The sequence below is a fragment of the Sinocyclocheilus grahami genome, unplaced genomic scaffold (genome assembly GCF_001515645.1).
Source record: "Sinocyclocheilus grahami isolate Dianchi unplaced genomic scaffold, SAMN03320097.WGS_v1.1 scaffold142.1, whole genome shotgun sequence".
In the NCBI taxonomy this organism is placed as follows: Eukaryota; Metazoa; Chordata; class Actinopteri; order Cypriniformes; family Cyprinidae; genus Sinocyclocheilus; species Sinocyclocheilus grahami.
The window spans coordinates 137960-156722 of record NW_015505321.1 but is presented as its reverse complement, the minus strand read 5'-3'; the positions used below and the strand labels follow the sequence as shown (position 1 = coordinate 156722).

At 37.7% G+C, this 18763-nt stretch overlaps 1 protein-coding gene across 1 annotated transcript; it reads right to left on the bottom strand.

Moving 5' to 3' along the window:
• LOC107591493 (cytosolic phospholipase A2 gamma-like) lies at positions 1-15096 on the bottom strand. Its single transcript, XM_016280650.1, has 14 exons — positions 15001-15096; positions 14441-14466; positions 14124-14235; positions 13463-13617; positions 13310-13428; positions 12388-12441; positions 12262-12309; positions 11558-11608; positions 10515-10595; positions 9576-9732; positions 9174-9241; positions 8942-9096; positions 8258-8423; positions 1-1587 (listed from the first exon to the last, which is right to left on the bottom strand). The coding sequence occupies exons 1-14, from the start codon at positions 15010-15012 to the stop codon at positions 1433-1435; spliced, it is 1359 nt and encodes a 452-aa protein (XP_016136136.1). The 5' UTR covers positions 15013-15096; the 3' UTR covers positions 1-1432.
• Between the last annotated feature and the right edge of the window lie 3667 nt (positions 15097-18763).

Below are 18763 nucleotides of genomic sequence, written 5' to 3'. Positions count from 1 at the left end.
ATTTTACATTATTGCAGAGCCTCTCTTACTAGTCTCTCAAATGGCCGGTTTCGATGCAGCCCCTCCTTCTGAACCACAAAATGTGAGCTGATTGGTTAGCTGGCTCAGGGTGTCCAAGTATGACTATGCCTTCAGGTTCAGTATCTTTATCTTTGGGTTCGCTGTCAAAAATGCCAGTGTGAGCGCTAAGCGGACTGGGACCAAAGGTATAGCTTAATTTTTTTGGTGTGGACCAAGAGAACCGAACTACAAGTGTGAACGCACGCTAGTGGAATTTGAGCTCTGTAACCTTGCAGATCTTTATGCTCAAACAGCAACATCACGCACTAAAGCTGAAAAAGCATAATAGGAACCTGTTAAAGGTTATGTTTGCTTTGGATTTGTCATTGACATTTCTAAACTCTTAACGAAATACTTTGTGTCAGACATTTCTAAATGGCAATTTAACTGCTTAAAAGAAAAGAAAAATCTTGATTGTGAAATTAATCACCCTATGTTCTGTCTAAAGTGATAAAATGTTAATACTGGAACAAACTTTGAATTGACCAATTCCAAAGTTAGCTATGCTGCACCAAATCTTAGCAGTTTTATAATGAAAATTCTAAGAACAGTAAATTAATATTGTAATATTTAACAGCAATACAATATTTTAGTTATTAATAGCAGACTGCATCCTCTACTGTCACACAGATCACATTGTACAGAAAAAGTCATGATGATTTAGGCCTAATGAGACTGAAAAAAAACAACTTTTTGTATGTGATCAGTGTTGGAGCTGGGCTTTGCAGGAAAGTAATTCTCCAGTAAAAGGATTGGGCTCCCCTGACTGTAAAAGCATGATTGGTTCTGACTGTATGGTTTATAGCTAGAAAACCAAAAATCAAGCACATACAGTATTAGACAGTTCAACCTACTGATTACGAATGGCCAAAAAATGAACCAACTACTCAAGTAGTCGCATGTTGTATTGTGTCGAGTTTTTCTGCTTCTTTATCAGCAAGATTCAGTTTTTGCACTGGAAGAACAAGCTGATGTTCTCTGCAAAAGACTGGCATTTGTGCTGTTTGCTGAATGATATTAAATGACCAGGACAAAGCCTTGTTTTTAGAAAACAGTTTATTAATTCATTGGAACAGAAGCAAAGCAATACATATTTTAATCAGCAGAAATCCAGTTTGTGTTATGGTTGATGTGATTATTAATGATCGGCTCTTTATTGCTTATGAAGGTCAAACAATGAAGAAACGGAAGGCTAATAATAAACAAATAAAGTCCAAACATGACTATAATGCCACACATCCCGCATCACCTGAGAGAATCTGCCGTTTCACCAGAGCATGAATAATTTACAATAAGACCAAAATGCATTTAGAAAACAGACTGAATTTCAATTTCTTGACGACTTGTAATATTGTCGTATTTGTGCCTGGAATCATTTAGCCTCAGCGACTGCACGGATCTGCTCCAGCAGTTTCTCTCTGTTGTTTGAGATGTTTTTTCCAGCGACCCCCATAACTTCAGTGATCATCTCAGCGCTGTAAGGGCCTTTTAAGATGCCATATTTCTTCCTCCAATCACCAGGCTTACCTGATGGAACAGTAATACACATAAATCAGCAGGGTTTTTAGTAATTTCCAGGTCTGGCTAAGTGGAAAAAAGAAAACAGAGTAATATATATAAAATATAAAACAATTTCTAAAAAAGAAAGAAAAACAGAATGAATGGATCGGTAAATAAATAATATGGAGATCCATCGTTACAATGGCCATGCCTCTTTTCAAACGTAAAATTAGTATTTAAGTGTCTTTCTATTGAAGTATTATTTTATGTCCCATATTACGATAGACAAATAATATTGTCTCTTCATTTAACTGGACCTCAAGCATGTCTGACAACTTGACATGTTTTCTGAATTTAGGATATATAAAAATTAAGGTATTTTGGAGATCACAGATTTCTTTGGAAAATGAAGTCTTTAACTGATGTGCAAAAGGCCATGTTTAATTTAAATGCATTTCATTATAATAGTTCAGCGCTGTAAGGGCCTTTTAAGATGCCATATTTCTTCCTCCAATCACCAGGCTTACCTGATGGAACAGTAATACACATAAATCAGCAGGGTTTTTAGTAATTTCCAGGTCTGGCTAAGTGGAAAAAAGAAAACAGAGTAATATATATAAAATATAAAACAATTTCTAAAAAAGAAAGAAAAACAGAATGAATGGATCGGTAAATAAATAATATGGAGAGCCATCGTTACAATGGCCATGCCTCTTTTCAAACGTAAAATTAGTATTTAAGTGTCTTTCTATTGAAGTATTATTTTATGTCCCATATTACGATAGACAAATAATATTGTCTTCATTTAACTGGACCTCAAGCATGTCTGACAACTTGACATGTTTTCTGAATTTAGGATATATAAAAATTAAGGTATTTTGGAGATCACAGATTTCTTTGGAAAATGAAGTCTTTAACTGATGTGCAAAAGGCCATGTTTAATTTAAATGCATTTCATTATAATAGTTCTATATGGTTCGATCGGGGTGTGTGTGCACCCAAGTTGTGGGGGAGATTTGGGACCATCTTGCCAAATTTGGTTTCTAGGATTTACAGTTTTGGCTGGCCAGACACTTTTAGGACAGACAAAGAATAAGAAAATGTGTACAAATACAGTGTAAAAAAAAAATTTACGCAAAAGTTACGGAAAAAAAAAAAAACCCGGCAGCTGTGGTTGCAGGAATTTTACCGTAAAAATACGGTAGCAACATTTTAGGTTTTAACTTAAATTTACAGTTAAATACCGTAATTTCATTATCTGAAATAATGTTAACATACCAACCTACTGAATTACTGAAATCTGTTTTGTAGCTTTGTAAAACACTGATAACCACCAAATGCAGGAGGTGATGAGAAAGTCACATGATGAACCAAAGCCCATCACAAGCAGCTTTTAAATAATAACATATATAGAAGGTGCACAGCGTCATTCACACAAACACCATCACGGTAACACACATGAAACTGAAATAACGCAATAAACATTAATTTAACAACATTAGGTGTAACATACAACCCTAATATACAAAACTGATAAGAAAAAAATAAGAAGAAACAGTTATTTCAACAAAAAAACCCATCAAATTTGAAATGTAACGCAGGGAATTCTGGGAATGTGAATTTACGGTTATTCAGTCTTTTTCACTTCCAAAAATGGTATACTACCGTAAAATTACATGTAATGTCCAATACAGTTTTTCACCGTATATAGTAGGGGAACTTACCGTTAACCATTTAACAAGTTTTTACTGTAGCATTTTTACAGTCTTTTACCGTTAAATTCACGGTCATTTTTTACAGTGTACAATAGAGTTCAGGGAACGTCCGGCACCTTTGGTGCTTGGACCCCTAATAATGTGGCTTAGCAAATGGTGTGATATGGCTTAAGACATACTTTTTTTGGGCATTAAATAATGGCGCAGAAAAAGTCAACTTTACTTTAAGGGTCCGGACCAAGTACACGCATCCGTGCCGCACAATCAAACAAGCAAAAGATCAATGGAGCACGCAATCATTTAGATTAAACTGTTTAGTAATCGTTCAACACACCTCAACATGAATTCAAGCCGCATATTTCTATTACACAAAATTATTTGTCTTTCCCAAAAGCGAGTCTAATTTGAACTTCACTGAAAGAGCACGCGCCTCTGTCATTCAACAAATAAAGGGAGCACGCATTCATTTCATGTACAAAGCAAACCATGACTACAAGATCAAAAACTGATGTGTCAGAGGTGAATATATGCAGGTTATACGGTATTTTAGGCTTTTTCTCATTACCACACCTAGTCAGAATGTAACATGCATGTTAACAGTTTATCAGACATTAAATATGATCTGAAGAATCTACAGAGAATCTGGAAATCTGCAGCATTATTCAGGATGACTGGAAGATGTTAACTTGCCTCCACAGTTGACCACATTAAACAGAGGGATGTGAATCACAGTCGGAGCGTTTTGGCCTTCGAACACATAGAAGTCCTTTGGTTTCTTCCCTTCATCACTGGGAATGTTGACTTCAGGGAAAGGGATCTTTAGTTTCTTGCACGTTTTAGCAGCTTCTCTCACTGTCTGCAATGGAAAAATTGAGCGGTAGCACTTAATTAAAAGGCTTAGACAGACATTTTTGTTGAGACTGACGGTATTCACTTAAATCTACCCCTTTACTCTAGATTTCATCATGCACCAGGCAAGAAACCACCACTGAGATGAATGGGAAACCTGATGAATGGAGGCTCTATCCAGATATTACAGAACTCAAAATAAAATGTGGTGTTTCTGAAGTTCTGTATATTTTAGGTTATGGTGGCAACTATGAATGTCATCATTATTAAAACAAATTCCATTTGCGTTCCACAGAAGAAAGAAGAGTTTAGATATGGGATCAGAACAACATGAGGGTGAGTAAATGGTGATGGAATTTACATTTCTAGAGGATGTATTCTTTTCGATTAACTTTGAGACAATGTGTGCATTTTATAGAATTAAATACCGTAAAAGGATCTCCATCGCTGTAATCCAGAGCAATGATGAGGTCAATGTTTCGTTCTTTTCTCAGCACTGAGAAGTAGGGTGAGTTGATCAACAGTCCGGCGTCTATCAAATCTCTCGTCTCTTTTTGCAAAAGAGCAGCTGGCACGGATTCATCTACTCAACCATAGCTTGAAGTGAGTCGAGTTATTATTCACAATGAATTTCCAGTTACCAAACGGGTCTGTTCTCACCTGTCATGTTGTGGAGGAAGTTATAATTCCTGCCCCAGATCCTCTGAGCAATGCATCTACAAAGATCAATGAAACAAACACACTCTTCAAAATTAGTTTTCTAAAACTCTTCAGTTCAGTAAATGGTTCTTAGGTTTTATCAATAACTCCTGGCTGTATAGGGTTCTTAACTACATGGTTCTTTGCAGATTAAAAAGGTTTCATCACAGGATCTTCAGATTAGCGTATTTTACGTTTAGAAGAAAAAAAACATTTTAAATTTTTATGGAATCTTTTGTGTAAAGTTGCAAGCTCAGTTGCAGCTGATAAAATGTATTGTGTAGTACAGGAGAAACACCACGGATACACACCAGTCCATCACAGTGTCTCTAATATGATATAAGTGTCTCTTATATGATCACAGTGTCATATTAGAGACTGTGATGGACTGGCCATCTGTCCATGATGTTTCCCTGCCTCGCTGAGATAGGTAGATGGATCTATATTTCAACAAGACCAGATGAAACTTCTAAATTATCTAAGCTAACAGAGTGTGTTAAATATGTAAAAGATTGTATGACCAATCATTGTATGACCAACAAATCATGTAATAGGCCAAAAGCATTATTTAACACAATAAATAAGCTTACCAAACCTCCATCTCATGATACCTTAACTTCAGATCAATTTTGCTTTCCTTCATGAAGTATTTACTGGAAAAGACAGATGCCCTCCACCTGTGTTTCTCTAATGAGGCTACGAAGTTTAGCTTTAGGCCCAATCTCTCTGGTCAGTCCCTGTCAGACTTTTCTCAGACCAATCCATCTTCCGTTTCGGAGTTAATTTTGCAAGCTAATTCGTCAACCTGTCGTCTTGATCCTGTACCTACTCCTCTTCTAAAACTGTGCCACTCTGTCATCTCTGCACCTGTTTCTCATTTCATCAATGCATCTCTTACCTCTGTTCATCATTCCCTGTGCCAATTAAAACTGCTGCATTCACCCCAGTTCTCAAAAAACCCAACCTCAATCCCTCAGTTTTATCTAATTATCGTCTGATTTCAAATTTATCGTTCATTGCTAAATTATTGGAAAGTACTGTTGCCTCCCAGCTTCAGTCTTTTCTAGTTGAAAATAATCTCTTTAAACCTTTCAATCTGGCTTTCGTCCATTGCATAGCATTGAACTGCACTTGTAAAGGTACTGAATGATTTACTACTCTCTGGTGACTCTGGTTCTCTCGCTATACTTCTGCTACTTGACCTTAGCTCTGCCTTTGATACTGTTTCCCATAATTGACTTATTTCTCTGATGTGGGTGTTTCTGGTGCTGTTCTTTCCTGGTTTTCTTCTCTGACAGACAGTTCTACATCTCAGTGCAGGATTTTCGATCCTCTACTGTCCATCTGAAGCAAGGGGTCCCCCAGGGATCTGTCCTTGGCCCGCTATTATTCATTTTTTACATACTCCCCCTGCGTCAAATCTAGTACCGATATGGCTTTAATTACCATTTACATGCTGATGACATTCTACTCTTAGCTCTAGGCCCGCTCTATCCACTCAAATTGACACAATTTCTGCTTGCGTACATGAAATAAAAGATTGAATAACCTCTATTTTTTTTTAAACTAAGCATGGCTAAAACCAAGATCATTATTGTTGGAACCCTGCACTCATTAGCAGCATTCCTAATTACTTTTCTTGTGAGATAGCTGGTACTCCTATTAGATCATCTTGTAATGTTAAAAATCTAGGTGTTATTTTCGATTCATCTCTCTCTTTTCAAGCTCATATTAACTCTGTCACCAAATCCGCATTCTTTCAATTACGTTGCATTGCCAAGCTCCGCGGTTTCATTAGTATTAAAGATGCTGAAAGGTGCTATATAAATAAAACGTATTATTATTATTATAGCAGAATTTAATTTTGTTTGTAACATTTACAAGTCTTTTCTGTTTAACACTGTAAAGCTGCTTTGACACAATCTGTATTGTATAAAGTGCTATATAAATAAAGGTGACCTGACCTGGCTGTTTTTTTGTGCTTATCAGCAGTTTGGCCAAACTGCTTTTGGCCTCCAAAAAGGTCTGCAAAAAGAGGGGGACATATTACTATTGTTTACCTTTGTGAACATAAAATAGTAAAAATATTTATTTCTCTAACAAAGAAAAAATTAGATTTCATCGAAACTCATATTTCCATCACAGCCTTGTTTTCATTACATCAGTTCAAATGTTATCTACCCTTGAAGTGATGAACAAATGTGATGAATAACTTCTTTTGTCTGTCAGAAATAAACTTAAAAACAAAAATGAACCACCCCTGAGAAATATTCATTGCAGTAAGTGTGACAACTAGCCCCAGATATTCTCTATATAAATTCTAGCACACTTTAGGAAAAGTTTACCGGTCAGCTTTGTTCTGGAGGACTGCTCAAGGGCAGAAGGGTCAGCGTCCACAGGGTTCAAGAGCTCCTGGTAACATTCGTCTATAGACGACGGGGACAGGGAAATACATTGACAAATTAAACATAAGCACACTGCAAAATGTCTTGCTTATATACACCCACTACCAGTCAAAAGTTTTTGAACAGTAAGATCTGTAATGTTTTTTTAAGAAATCTCTTCTGCTCACCAAGCCTACATTTATTTGATCCAAAGTTCAGCAAAAACAGTAACATTTTTACCATTTAAAATAACTTTTCTATTTTAATATTTAATTTATTCCTGTGAATTCAAAGCGGAATCTTTAGCATCATTGCTCCAGTCACATGATCCTTCAGAAATCATTCTAATAATCTGATTTTGCTGCTCAAAAAACAAGCTTTTGAATGGAATAGTGTATAATGTTACAAAACAGCTTCTTGAGCAGCATATCAGCATTATACTGATTTCTGAAGATCATGTGACACTGAAGACTGGAGGAATGATGCTGAAAATACAGCTGCGCATCACAGGAATGCATTACATTTTAAAATGTATTCCTGTGTTTAGAAGTTTATTCCTGTGCGTTTCTTCTTGTGGATATATTAAAAGACGGATGGCGTGATAACCCATATAGCAAATGATTTCATCAGTGAATTTATAGTATAGCAAACATTATTATACATAATAGCATATGCAATTGTCTAAATAAATGTAATAAGTGACAATATTATTTTAAATCTTATAATATTAATTTAAAATATTTAAAATGCTGTCAGTGAAAGCTCATCAAGCATATTTCCTATAGCATGGCAGTTAAAATATATCACACTGAACTTGATTGGTGTTCATTGATTTGAATGAGCTACAGTACCTAGCTACAATCTTTCACTATTAATTGGCAACATAATAGCATACCTTGTCAGAATGTAACATACATGTTAACAGTTTATCAGATGTTAGATATGGTCTGAAGAATCTACAGAGAAGTTTGAATCTGGAATTTGGAAATGGAAAATGTGTAGGAACCCTGAATCAGATGTATTCAGGACAGCTGGAAGATCTGAACTTGCCTCCACAGTTGACCACATTAAACAGAGGGATGTGAATCACGGTTGGAGCGTTTTGGCCTTTGAACACATAGAAGTCCTTCGGTTTCTTCAAGTCTTCACTGGGAATGTTGACTTCAGGGAAAGGGATGTTTTGTTTCCTGCATGTCTCAGCGGTTTGCAATACTGTCTGCAGTGGAAAAGCATAGCAGTAGCACTTTACTGAAAGGCTTAGACAGATATTTCAGTTGAAATTGAAGTTATTCACTTAAATCTACTCCTGTGTAGCCTATGCTTCCATCAGGCACTAGTCGAGAAACAGCCACTGAGATGAATGGGAATCCCGATGGTTATTACAAAACTCATGAAGATATATGCCACATAGAGATGTTTAAACCATCTGTTTAAATGGTTTTCTTTCTTGTTTTTATCTGGTCAGGTGATACACAACATTCGTAATTATCCCTCGGTGTTTTTGAGGTTCTGTATATTTTAGGTTATGGTCTACGGTCAATGCATGAGGAAAAAAAGAAACAGTTTTTTTTTTAATGCATTTGTGTTCCACAGAAGAAAGTGAGATTTTAGATGGGTTCAGATCAATGAGTGAAGTTGAGTAAAAGTGAGGGGAAGTCTAGGGGATGCATTTCTTTAAACAAACTTTTATGAGAGAATGTGTGCATTATATAGTATTATTTAAGTATATAATACCATGAAAGGATCCCTTTCACTGAAATCCAGGGAAATGATGAGGTCAATGTCCCGTTCTTCTCTCAGCACTGAGAAGTAGGGTGAGTTCAGCAGCAGTCCGGCGTCTATATAGTCTCTCGTCTCACTTTCCAGAAGAGCGGCAGGCACTGCATCATCTAAGCGATCACAGTGTGAAATGAGTCCCTTTATTATTCTCAATGAATTGCCAGTTAATGAACGGGTCTGTTCTCACCTGTCATGTTGTGGAGGAAGTTATAATGCCTGCCCCAGATCCACTGAGCAATGCATTTACAAATGCTCCTAAAAAGATCTGTGAAACAAATACACTCTTCAAAATGAATTTTCTAAAGTTCTTCAGTTCTTCAGCTCAGTAAATGGTTCTTAGGGTCTTGTCAATAACTATTTTGGCTGAGTAGGGTTCTTTGACTACATGGTGCTTTGCAGATTAAAAAGGTTTTATCACAGGATCTTCAGATCAGTGTGTTTTAGCGTAGAGAATAAACATGTTTGTGGAAAGTTGCGATCTCAGCTGCTAAAAATGATGCTGAGATCAGCATCTAGCATCCCCGCGAACCTTCATGGGACAAACGTTGTGGAAAACGGATGGATGAATGGATGTTAGAGAGGGTTTAACCTACCAAATGGCCAGAAATTGAGCTTGAGCTCAAAATAGTTGCATACATCCACGGTGTACTGCATCACGTATTGTTTTGCTGCTTTTTTACCAGCAGCTTTATCATCGTTCAGTTTTTCTAATTGATGAATCAGCTGCCTTTGGCCTCCAGAGAAGTCTGTAAAAAGAGGGGGATATGTGCACATGTGTCATTAGTCATTTGTTCCTATTCTAGTTTGTGCATCTACAAGCTTCATTTACATTTAGTCAAAAAAACAAAACATATCATTGTTTTGTTTTGAATGATATGGCACATTACCCCATCCATTTTTGCACTTTCAGGATTAGATTTTCAGAATTATTTTACTATTTAAATTGAGCAAAAAAACCATTAAATAGACTATAGTACATTTTACATTTAAATTTACATCATTTAGCAGATGCTTTCCAAAGAGATTTACACACGAAAAATGTTAAACACAGATATGATGTGAAATATGTCTATTTTTATTTTAGACAGTATTTCATACAGCAAAAAATAAAAAAATAAAAATCTTCTCAAATCAGTGTCAATAAATAGCAGGTTCCCTCTGTGACAACTTGCCCCACTACGGATAGTAGATAATCTGATGTGAAAACAAGTCTGTGAAAGACAGCCATAATGTACAATGAGGTGTATTGTTTATCTTTGTGAACATCATTCAACTGATAAAACATTGAAAATATGTCTTTCACTAAACAAATGACTCCAGACATCTTTCCCTCACAGCCTTGTTTTCATTGCTTCAGTTCAAATATGATATCTAACCTTGCAGTGATGAACAAACCTAATGAATAACTTTTATTTGTCTGTCAGAAATAAACTGAACCACCCCTGAGAAATATTCACTGCAATATGTGACAACTAGCCCCTTCTCTATATCTCTATATAAATTCTAGCACACTTTAGGAAAAGTTTACCGGTCAGCTTTGTTCTGGAGGACTGCTCAAGGGTCAGCGTCTCAGCGTCCACAGGGTTCAAGAGCTCCTGGTAACATTCGTCTATAGACGACGGGGACAGGGAAATACATTGACAAATTAAACATAAGCACACTGCAAAATGTCTTGCTTATATACACCCACTACCAGTCAAAAGTTTTTGAACAGTAAGATCTGTAATGTTTTTTTAAGAAATCTCTTCTGCTCACCAAGCCTACATTTATTTGATCCAAAGTTCAGCAAAAACAGTAACATTTTTACCATTTAAAATAACTTTTCTATTTTAATATTTAATTTATTCCTGTGAATTCAAAGCGGAATCTTTAGCATCATTGCTCCAGTCACATGATCCTTCAGAAATCATTCTAATAATCTGATTTTGCTGCTCAAAAAACAAGCTTTTGAATGGAATAGTTTATAATGTTACAAAACAGCTTCTTGAGCAGCAGATCAGCATATTATACTGATTTCTGAAGATCATGTGACACTGAAGACTGGAGGAATGATGCTGAAAATACAGCTGCGCATCACAGGAATGCATTACATTTTAAAATGTATTCCTGTGTTTAGAAGTTTATTCCTGTGCGTTTCTTCTTGTGGATATATTAAAAGACTTTGTGGATTCTCCTTCTTCATCAAACATGCTTAGCACTACCGGTGACAGATGCATGTTGATGGAAAATAGCATTTTTAATCAGTACTTACAAACATTTTTCAAGTATTTTGACATGCTGGTGTTTTGGTGTTAAATCTAACACCTCCCCTTATTTTCAACCAACTGCTTCTTTTTCATTGTTCGTCTTCTATTGCATGACGAACTATTATTATTACAATATACATAGAATTGTAATAGGGGAAAGACGTTTAGTAGATTTGAGCCACCTGGTTTTTAATTAACTCCATGTAACATGTATTGCATTTTTTTGTGCTTCCGTGAATTGCATTAATGCATTGTATAAAAGAATTCAAGTCGTTCATTCCTTTTGAAAGAGTTTGTCAAGAAACCTTGTAAGTTCTTCACTGACCTTCACCGACAGGCTCCTGAGTGGTTCTCGAGGCGTTTCCTCCGGATTGATCTTTTCATTTTTACAGTGAATAGCAGGTGTTTCCCCACAACCAGAAGCAATCATACAAAACAATATTACATCAGCGCTGTTAGCAAGTGCTACAGGTTTATCCATGGGATGTTAACAGTTTTGAAGAGGCATTTTTAATACATAGTCAAATCAAAAATTATTCAGACACTAGATATAATTTTTGATATTTTTTTTACTAGTGGGTGCAGGACACTATAGTTCATTTATGTAAGTGAGAATAGCAAAATAAAGTAAACTGTGACATATTATACCCAAACATTCTTCATACAGTGGACTACCAGAAAACTGATTTTTAAAAAAATGTGGCACCAAAAATTTGATTTGACCTGAGCATGTTTTGTTACATACCTTTCTAATCAACTTATCTGACATTATCAAGATGAATTTGTTCGAACAAAGTTTAACTCTTAAGCTCTTTATTACAATTTTCTAAACCATAGCAAATAAACTGTGATAATGTGAGAAACGTTGAAGGTGTCTGAATTAATTTTGGTTTTACTGTATTTTTAGATTAATCTGACACTTAATTTTTCAGCTTGTGGCTTGAACATTTGCTTGGCCACAAATGAAAGATCAACAGATATTTGAATACATGGAACTAATTGATAAATAAACATAATAAAATTCTATACCTTGCTCCATTTTGTCGAATACCGATTTTATTTCAGGTACTGAAATAGCTGAAAAACAAAATCAAATGAAAACGAAATGACTTTTAAGCAGAATTAAATCTTCAAGTTTTACAATTCAAGTTGTACCTTTTATCCATTTCCAGGTCGCCTCTCCATCAGCTAAAGCACTGCTGCACATAGCTGCAGAAAACACAAGATGAAACAAACACAACCTTTCAAATAAATGAAACTAATTTTGTCCCTCAGCTTCCTGAACAGAGCTCGTGGCAGAGATGTGTCTGTACTGAAGTATTCATTTCTGTGTGTCATAATGAAACCGAGTGCGCAAACGTGAACATATTACTCCGGTTTTAATGATTTTCAGTCTTTCCCTCATCTCTGAGATCCCTGTCCTCTGTGCATGAGTTTAAAATCAAAGTTAAAGTTTTATCTTCTTGCCTAGGCATTTAACAAATCTTAATTATGTTTTTATTTCATTATGTGTTCCTGCTTTCTCTCTCTCGCTTTATCTTATACTCTGTAAAGCACAGTGGTCAGCTCCTGCTGTTTATTTGTGCTATGAATAAATGAAATTAAGTGAGTTTCTACAATGTCAATGCAAAATAAAGTTAAGCTGAAAAATGTTTCCAATCATTCCCTTGGCTACATTTCAGTTTTTACTTGACAATTAGCAAGATGTCACAGAGAATATGAATGTATTTTGTTCTATTATCCAATTTAGGTCAGTTTAATGTACAGCGTACAATATACACTGAAAGTTGGTATTACAAATAATAAATAAAGCAGTTGTTATATATTCCCTGTGTTGGTGTTTGGACTTTTGTTGAAGTGTCGCGCTGTTCCCACGGTGTCTGTTAGTTACCCTTGTGAGTTAGCCGCTGTGGATATATGTGCTGCATTCATGCCCTGTCATAATCATTTTACTTGGAGCTGTTTGCACCCTTGGACTCGTGCTTTTGTGGATGTTTGTCTGTTTCTCTATTAAACTACTCTTCTTTGCCTGCTCTCTCTCTGCATGTTACAGCAGTCCTGCAACAGAGTTTGATACCTTGCAGGTACAGCATGTCTATTTCAGGCTGGTGTTTTTTCTTTGAGCCGTTGTCAAACTGGCTGCCGAAGTTGCAGGTCTCCACAAACGCTCCAGAGAGGGAATAACCAGCTTCATGACTCAATTCGATCTCTGTGTGTGTGTGTTGTTTGTCAGGGTTCGTACCAGGTGGATCCAGAGACTCCGCTCAGATAAAGGATGCAGTCCAGAAGACCCGCTTTATCAAGCTGAACCAGGCATTCCAGCAAACCCACCATGGCTCTTTGTCCTCCTCCAGAACCCAGTAATGCAATGTTTGGCACTTTATCCTGAAACACACACACCACTTAAAACATAAACCTAAAGAAATAGGAAATAGAGAGTGAAACTCCCGTTTAAGATCTCAATAGTATAGTAAAATTCCATTAAGTTTTATTGAGCAATCCTTATATACTATTCACATTATGAAGAATTTAAAATGAATAACTACATCCTAGCAATGCATTTTTTATATATATAAATCTTAATAACTGGGAATGCACTATTTCAGATTTGTTCATAAATGTAAAAAAAAATGTGACTCAGTGTTTTCAATCACCGTTCCCATAGCATGAAGTAAACTTGAAGTTGATAGAAGTACACTGAGAGACACTATTAAGTACATTCAATTCAATATTTATCGGTGTCTTTTGTAATTTTGTTATATTTAAACCTAACAACTTGAGTCATTGTGCCACATGTGCTCTATTATGTGGTGACATGTAAGGGAGAATTATTTGTTGGTCATATCCATATAGCCACATAGATATATGAAGTATATCGTAAGATGTTTTACCTGACTGCAGTGTATATTCAACTTCTGCAGGCATTGCAGAACTGTGTTTTTCCTTCTGGCTACAAACTCTTCCTCCTCCTTATTCAGAGAGTGTCCGAATCTCACCTCACTGCTGCAGCAGAGACACAGACAGACAGACAGAGCAGTGCTGAATTTAACTCCACCTATTTGAAATAAATATTCTAGATCTGAATCCAATTTATTGTGCAATTTCAATAGTTTATTCTCTGAATTATCCAGTTTGTTATAGATGTTAATTGTGTAAATAATGCAGCACAGTTGTTAGTCCATCCTTCTAGGAATATGTGCAGAATCACCTTTCCTGGGGTTTGGATGCACTCATCTATAAAACAAAAGAGTTGACATAAAAGTAAATCTTCTGAAAATCATTTGATAAACTCATGAGTCTTTCTTGTCAGAAGACCTATATAACCACAACCGTTTTCACCATTGATAATAATCAGAAATGTTTCCTGAGCAACATATTAGAATGATTGATGATTGATCATGTGACAGTGACAACTATTAACAGACATCTTAGATCTTTGAGTTATCTCAACAAGTTAAATCCACTGGGATGTTATCCTAACAATACATTTTTAGTTGTGATAGCTAATTGCAACAATGACATTTTATTAAAAAAAAAAATTTTTTTATTGTAATAATATTTCACAATATTACGGTTTTGTCACTATTTTTGAGCAAAATAATGCAGCCCTGGTATTTCAATCATTAAATCCAGAGCTTGAGGTTCTTCCATCACTCAAATATCACAGCCATTCAGAAGCGCACTGCACTTTCCAACGTTTATAATCTAAAAGAATATTAAACCTTTTTAACATGATTAAAAGTACCTACTGAGTGGCTGATAGCCTACCATCTTTGTCATGGAAAACACTAGTTGGTTCGCATTGAGTTAGGACCTCCCATTCAGTTGGTCACTCCGAGTCACGTTGGTGACAGAAGTATTGATCTCGCCCTATTATCCTCGAGTGTAAACTAAACGAGCCAATGCACATTGGCATGCGATAATTGCATCCAGCTGCTGCTCGTCACAGCACAAGCATAAGTACGCAGCAGGTGCAACGCATATTTAGCTTTTCGCTTCGGAGCCAAGCGGTTCTAGCATTCTGCTCTGCCTGTCGTCTGAAGAGAAGTATTCTGAAGAGTCAGCAAGTGCTCTATGGGGAAGAGGCTTCTTCAGCACTGGTGTTGGGGTGATGGCGCTTCAGCAGTTCTGAAAGAGCAAAATTCCCTAAAAGAGCAAGACACGGGTGTGACGTTGTGTCAGTATTTGAAAAATAATGTGTTTTTTGAACATTAAAGCATGTCAACATATTCTGTTACACCAAATACACAAAATAATGATCTTAAAAAAAGCATCATATGACCCCTTTAAACATGTCATTCCAGCTGTGTGTTTCTGGATGCAGTCATTACCTGGCACCGGATGACAGTCACGATCATTGCCTCACGTGTTTGGGCATTAAGCATGCTGAGGCTGCTTTCTTGGATGAGTCATGCTCTCACTGCCGGAGGATGATCATCTCGGCTTTGCGGTCGAGACTCCAATACCTTAGGAGAGGTGGAGTCCCCTTACCTATGCCCAGAAGAGGGCTACTTCGGTGAATAGACAGGCTTGAGGGTTACAGAGGGGGTAAACCCGCCGAGTGAATCTCAGTGGGTCCCTCATTCCTCTAGCACGCCTCAAGCTGTGGAGCTTCCCGGTGAACATGCGGGTTCTTCTAATGGGGGACTGGCCGTTTCATTCGGTGCTCCTCTGGATGACCAGATGTCGATTGCGGCATTAGAGGGTGAGCTGGAGTCTGGGGATGAGGACTCGGCTGCGTTGTACCCTTCGGGGAGAGTAGCGTTGTCTGAGCCTGACCCAGAATTAACGGCTATGCTTTCCTGGGCTGCCAAGGTGGTCGGGCTCGAGTGGAGAGAGCCACCGTGTCCTGAGTCATCGAGGTTAGATGATTGGTATCTTGGTTCTCAGCCTCCTGCCCCAGTGCCTTTCTTCCCGGAAGTGCATGAGGAGGTGACCAGGTCGTGGAAGGCACCTTTTTCTGCCCGAAACCGGTCTGGTGCCTCCTCCTCCCTCACTACCCTCAACGGTGGAGCAGCCAGGGGTTATGAGGCAATCCCCCCGGTTGAGTGCGCGGTTGCGATGCAATTGTGTCCAAGGAGCACTGCCACCTGAAGGGGTAACCCTCGTCTCTCATCCAGGGCCTGTAAGTTCTTGTCCGCGCTTACGGCCAAGGCTTGCGGTGCCGCTGGACAGGCTGCCTCCGCCCTGCACGCCATGGCACTCCTGCAGGTATATCAGGCCAAGGCACTAAAGGAGTTCCACGAGGGTAGTTCTGACCCAGGGCTGATGCAGGAGCTGTGCACAGCAACGGACCTTGCCTTACGAGCGACGAAAGTCACTGCGTGCTCCCTTGGTCAGACGATGGCCATGTTGGTGATCCAGGAACGCCATCTCTGGCTGAACCTGGTGGACATGCGGGAGATCGACAAATTCGTTTTCTCAACTCCCCTATCTCCCAGGCAGGCCTATTCGCCGATGCAGTCAAGAGCTTTGCCCAGCAGTTCTCGGCTGCCCAGAAACAGATGGAGACTGTCAAGCACATTCTGCCCCCAGCTGCAGGGGTGAGGAGCCGCCAAACCAGGCCCTCCAGGCCCCCCGCCAAACCAGGCGGCAAGCGTAAGAGCAAGCGGCCCTGAGAGCTGCGGGCTTGGCGACACCAAACACGTTTGTTAGGTTTTATAGCCTTCGTGTAGAGCCAGTGTCCTCTCATGTACTCGCCTCGAGTAGCCAGTAAAACCAGAGGAACTGCTCGGTGTCTCGCTTGCTGCGCCATTCCCTTCTACGGACCAGATACGTGCACTTATTCTGCTCTTCAGTTCAGTTCCCCACAAGGCGAACCCTGTGGAGTTCCTCATCACCCTTCTAAGCAACTTTCTAAGGTATAGTTCGGGGAACACGCCTAGAAAAGGTATAACTATGGTTAAGATGCGTATACCTTGAGAGTCTTCATATTACACAAAGAGACAATGTTATTGAGAAACACACCCCAAGGCAGCAATTCACGTGTCTTGTGTGTCAACATACCCCACAGAAGAGAAGTGTGGGGTGAGCAGTAGCTCATTGGCATTTAAAGAGACATACACCAAAATGGCTCTCCATGAACAGAGCTGTTTTTGTCTATGGAAAAAGATAATTGTTTTACACAACAATTGAGACATTTTATCCGAAGTATGTTACAGACATTTCATGAAGACCCTAAAGAATCATACCAACTTGTGGAAGATCCGATGTCGCTTTTAAAAGTTAAAAGCTTAAACATAAGATGATCTGAAATCTATTGCAATTCATTTTTAATTTTATTTTACACTATAATTGAGATTACTTTCAAATATAACATTAGATAATGGAAACATTTGTCACACTGAAATATGAATCCCTCAAATAATTTTTCACCATGATTGTTTATTTATGCAATTTTGGTCGTGTGCGGGTCATAGATATTTTAAAGCTTATTACTGACAAAAGTTGGATTCATTCATGCTACTGTTGTCACCTGCCAAGCATAATGACATTAAAATGTTAACTGCTCTTCTATTGCTGAAAATACCTCATCTACATAAAGCTTTAAAACATATACTCACAGTTCCTGCGGATCCTGAGTCTTCAGCAACAGCACCAGCACAGATTTGTGTGTGGGTGTGTTGGGGAGGGAGGTGCTACACCTCACCTTTAATAAGTTTGAGTGACAGGCAACAGGTTGATCTGGATGAACTTGTTGATAGAACAATCTATTTACTGCATAAATACGGTGGCCGAGAGACCTCAACATGCTGCAAATAGAAAAAACACCTGCAAATTAAGGAAAACAACTTCATCAACTTGACAACACACGCGCTACAAATGCTCACAACACAACCAAATAAAGAAATGCACTGCAAATAAAAATCTTTATTTGGTTGTGTTGTGAGCATTTGCAGCACCTGCTGTCAAACTGATGAAGATGTTTGCTTGATTTGCTGGTGTTTTTTCTAGTTGCATGTGTTTTCTGAAGTTGCAGCGCGTTGAGCTCTCTCGGCCACCGTAGAGAAAGGCTTCATGCACATTAGCTTACCAAAGAGTAATACTATTCATGACAACATTAACATTTTAAGTGAACATCGTTACAGTAATACACTCAAAATGATCAAGATTGTGGATGAAAAAGATTTACATATTGCAAAATCATTACTTGTGATTACTTATTTTGATATATTGACATCCACGTTATTTTAAGCCCTAAACAGTGTCAGAAAGTATCTTTTCCATTGAGGGGGAGGACCAAACTGCTCATTAAATAAATAAATAATTATTTAAATAAATAATTGTTAATGAAACACAAAATTCTTTAATTATTAAATCACCAAACAAAATTAATAAATGCCTGTTTTTTTTTTTAGCATTCATTTGTATTAACTTGTCATTTATCATGTTTAAATTGATGTTTTATTCAAGCAGCTTGTGTCATTTCACTTTCATTGTTACAGATGTCGGGATGTCACTTTGTTTTTTAAAGACAAATTCTTGGACTTTCTATTTAGGGTTCTTTCTTTCTTTCTTTCTTTCTTTCTTT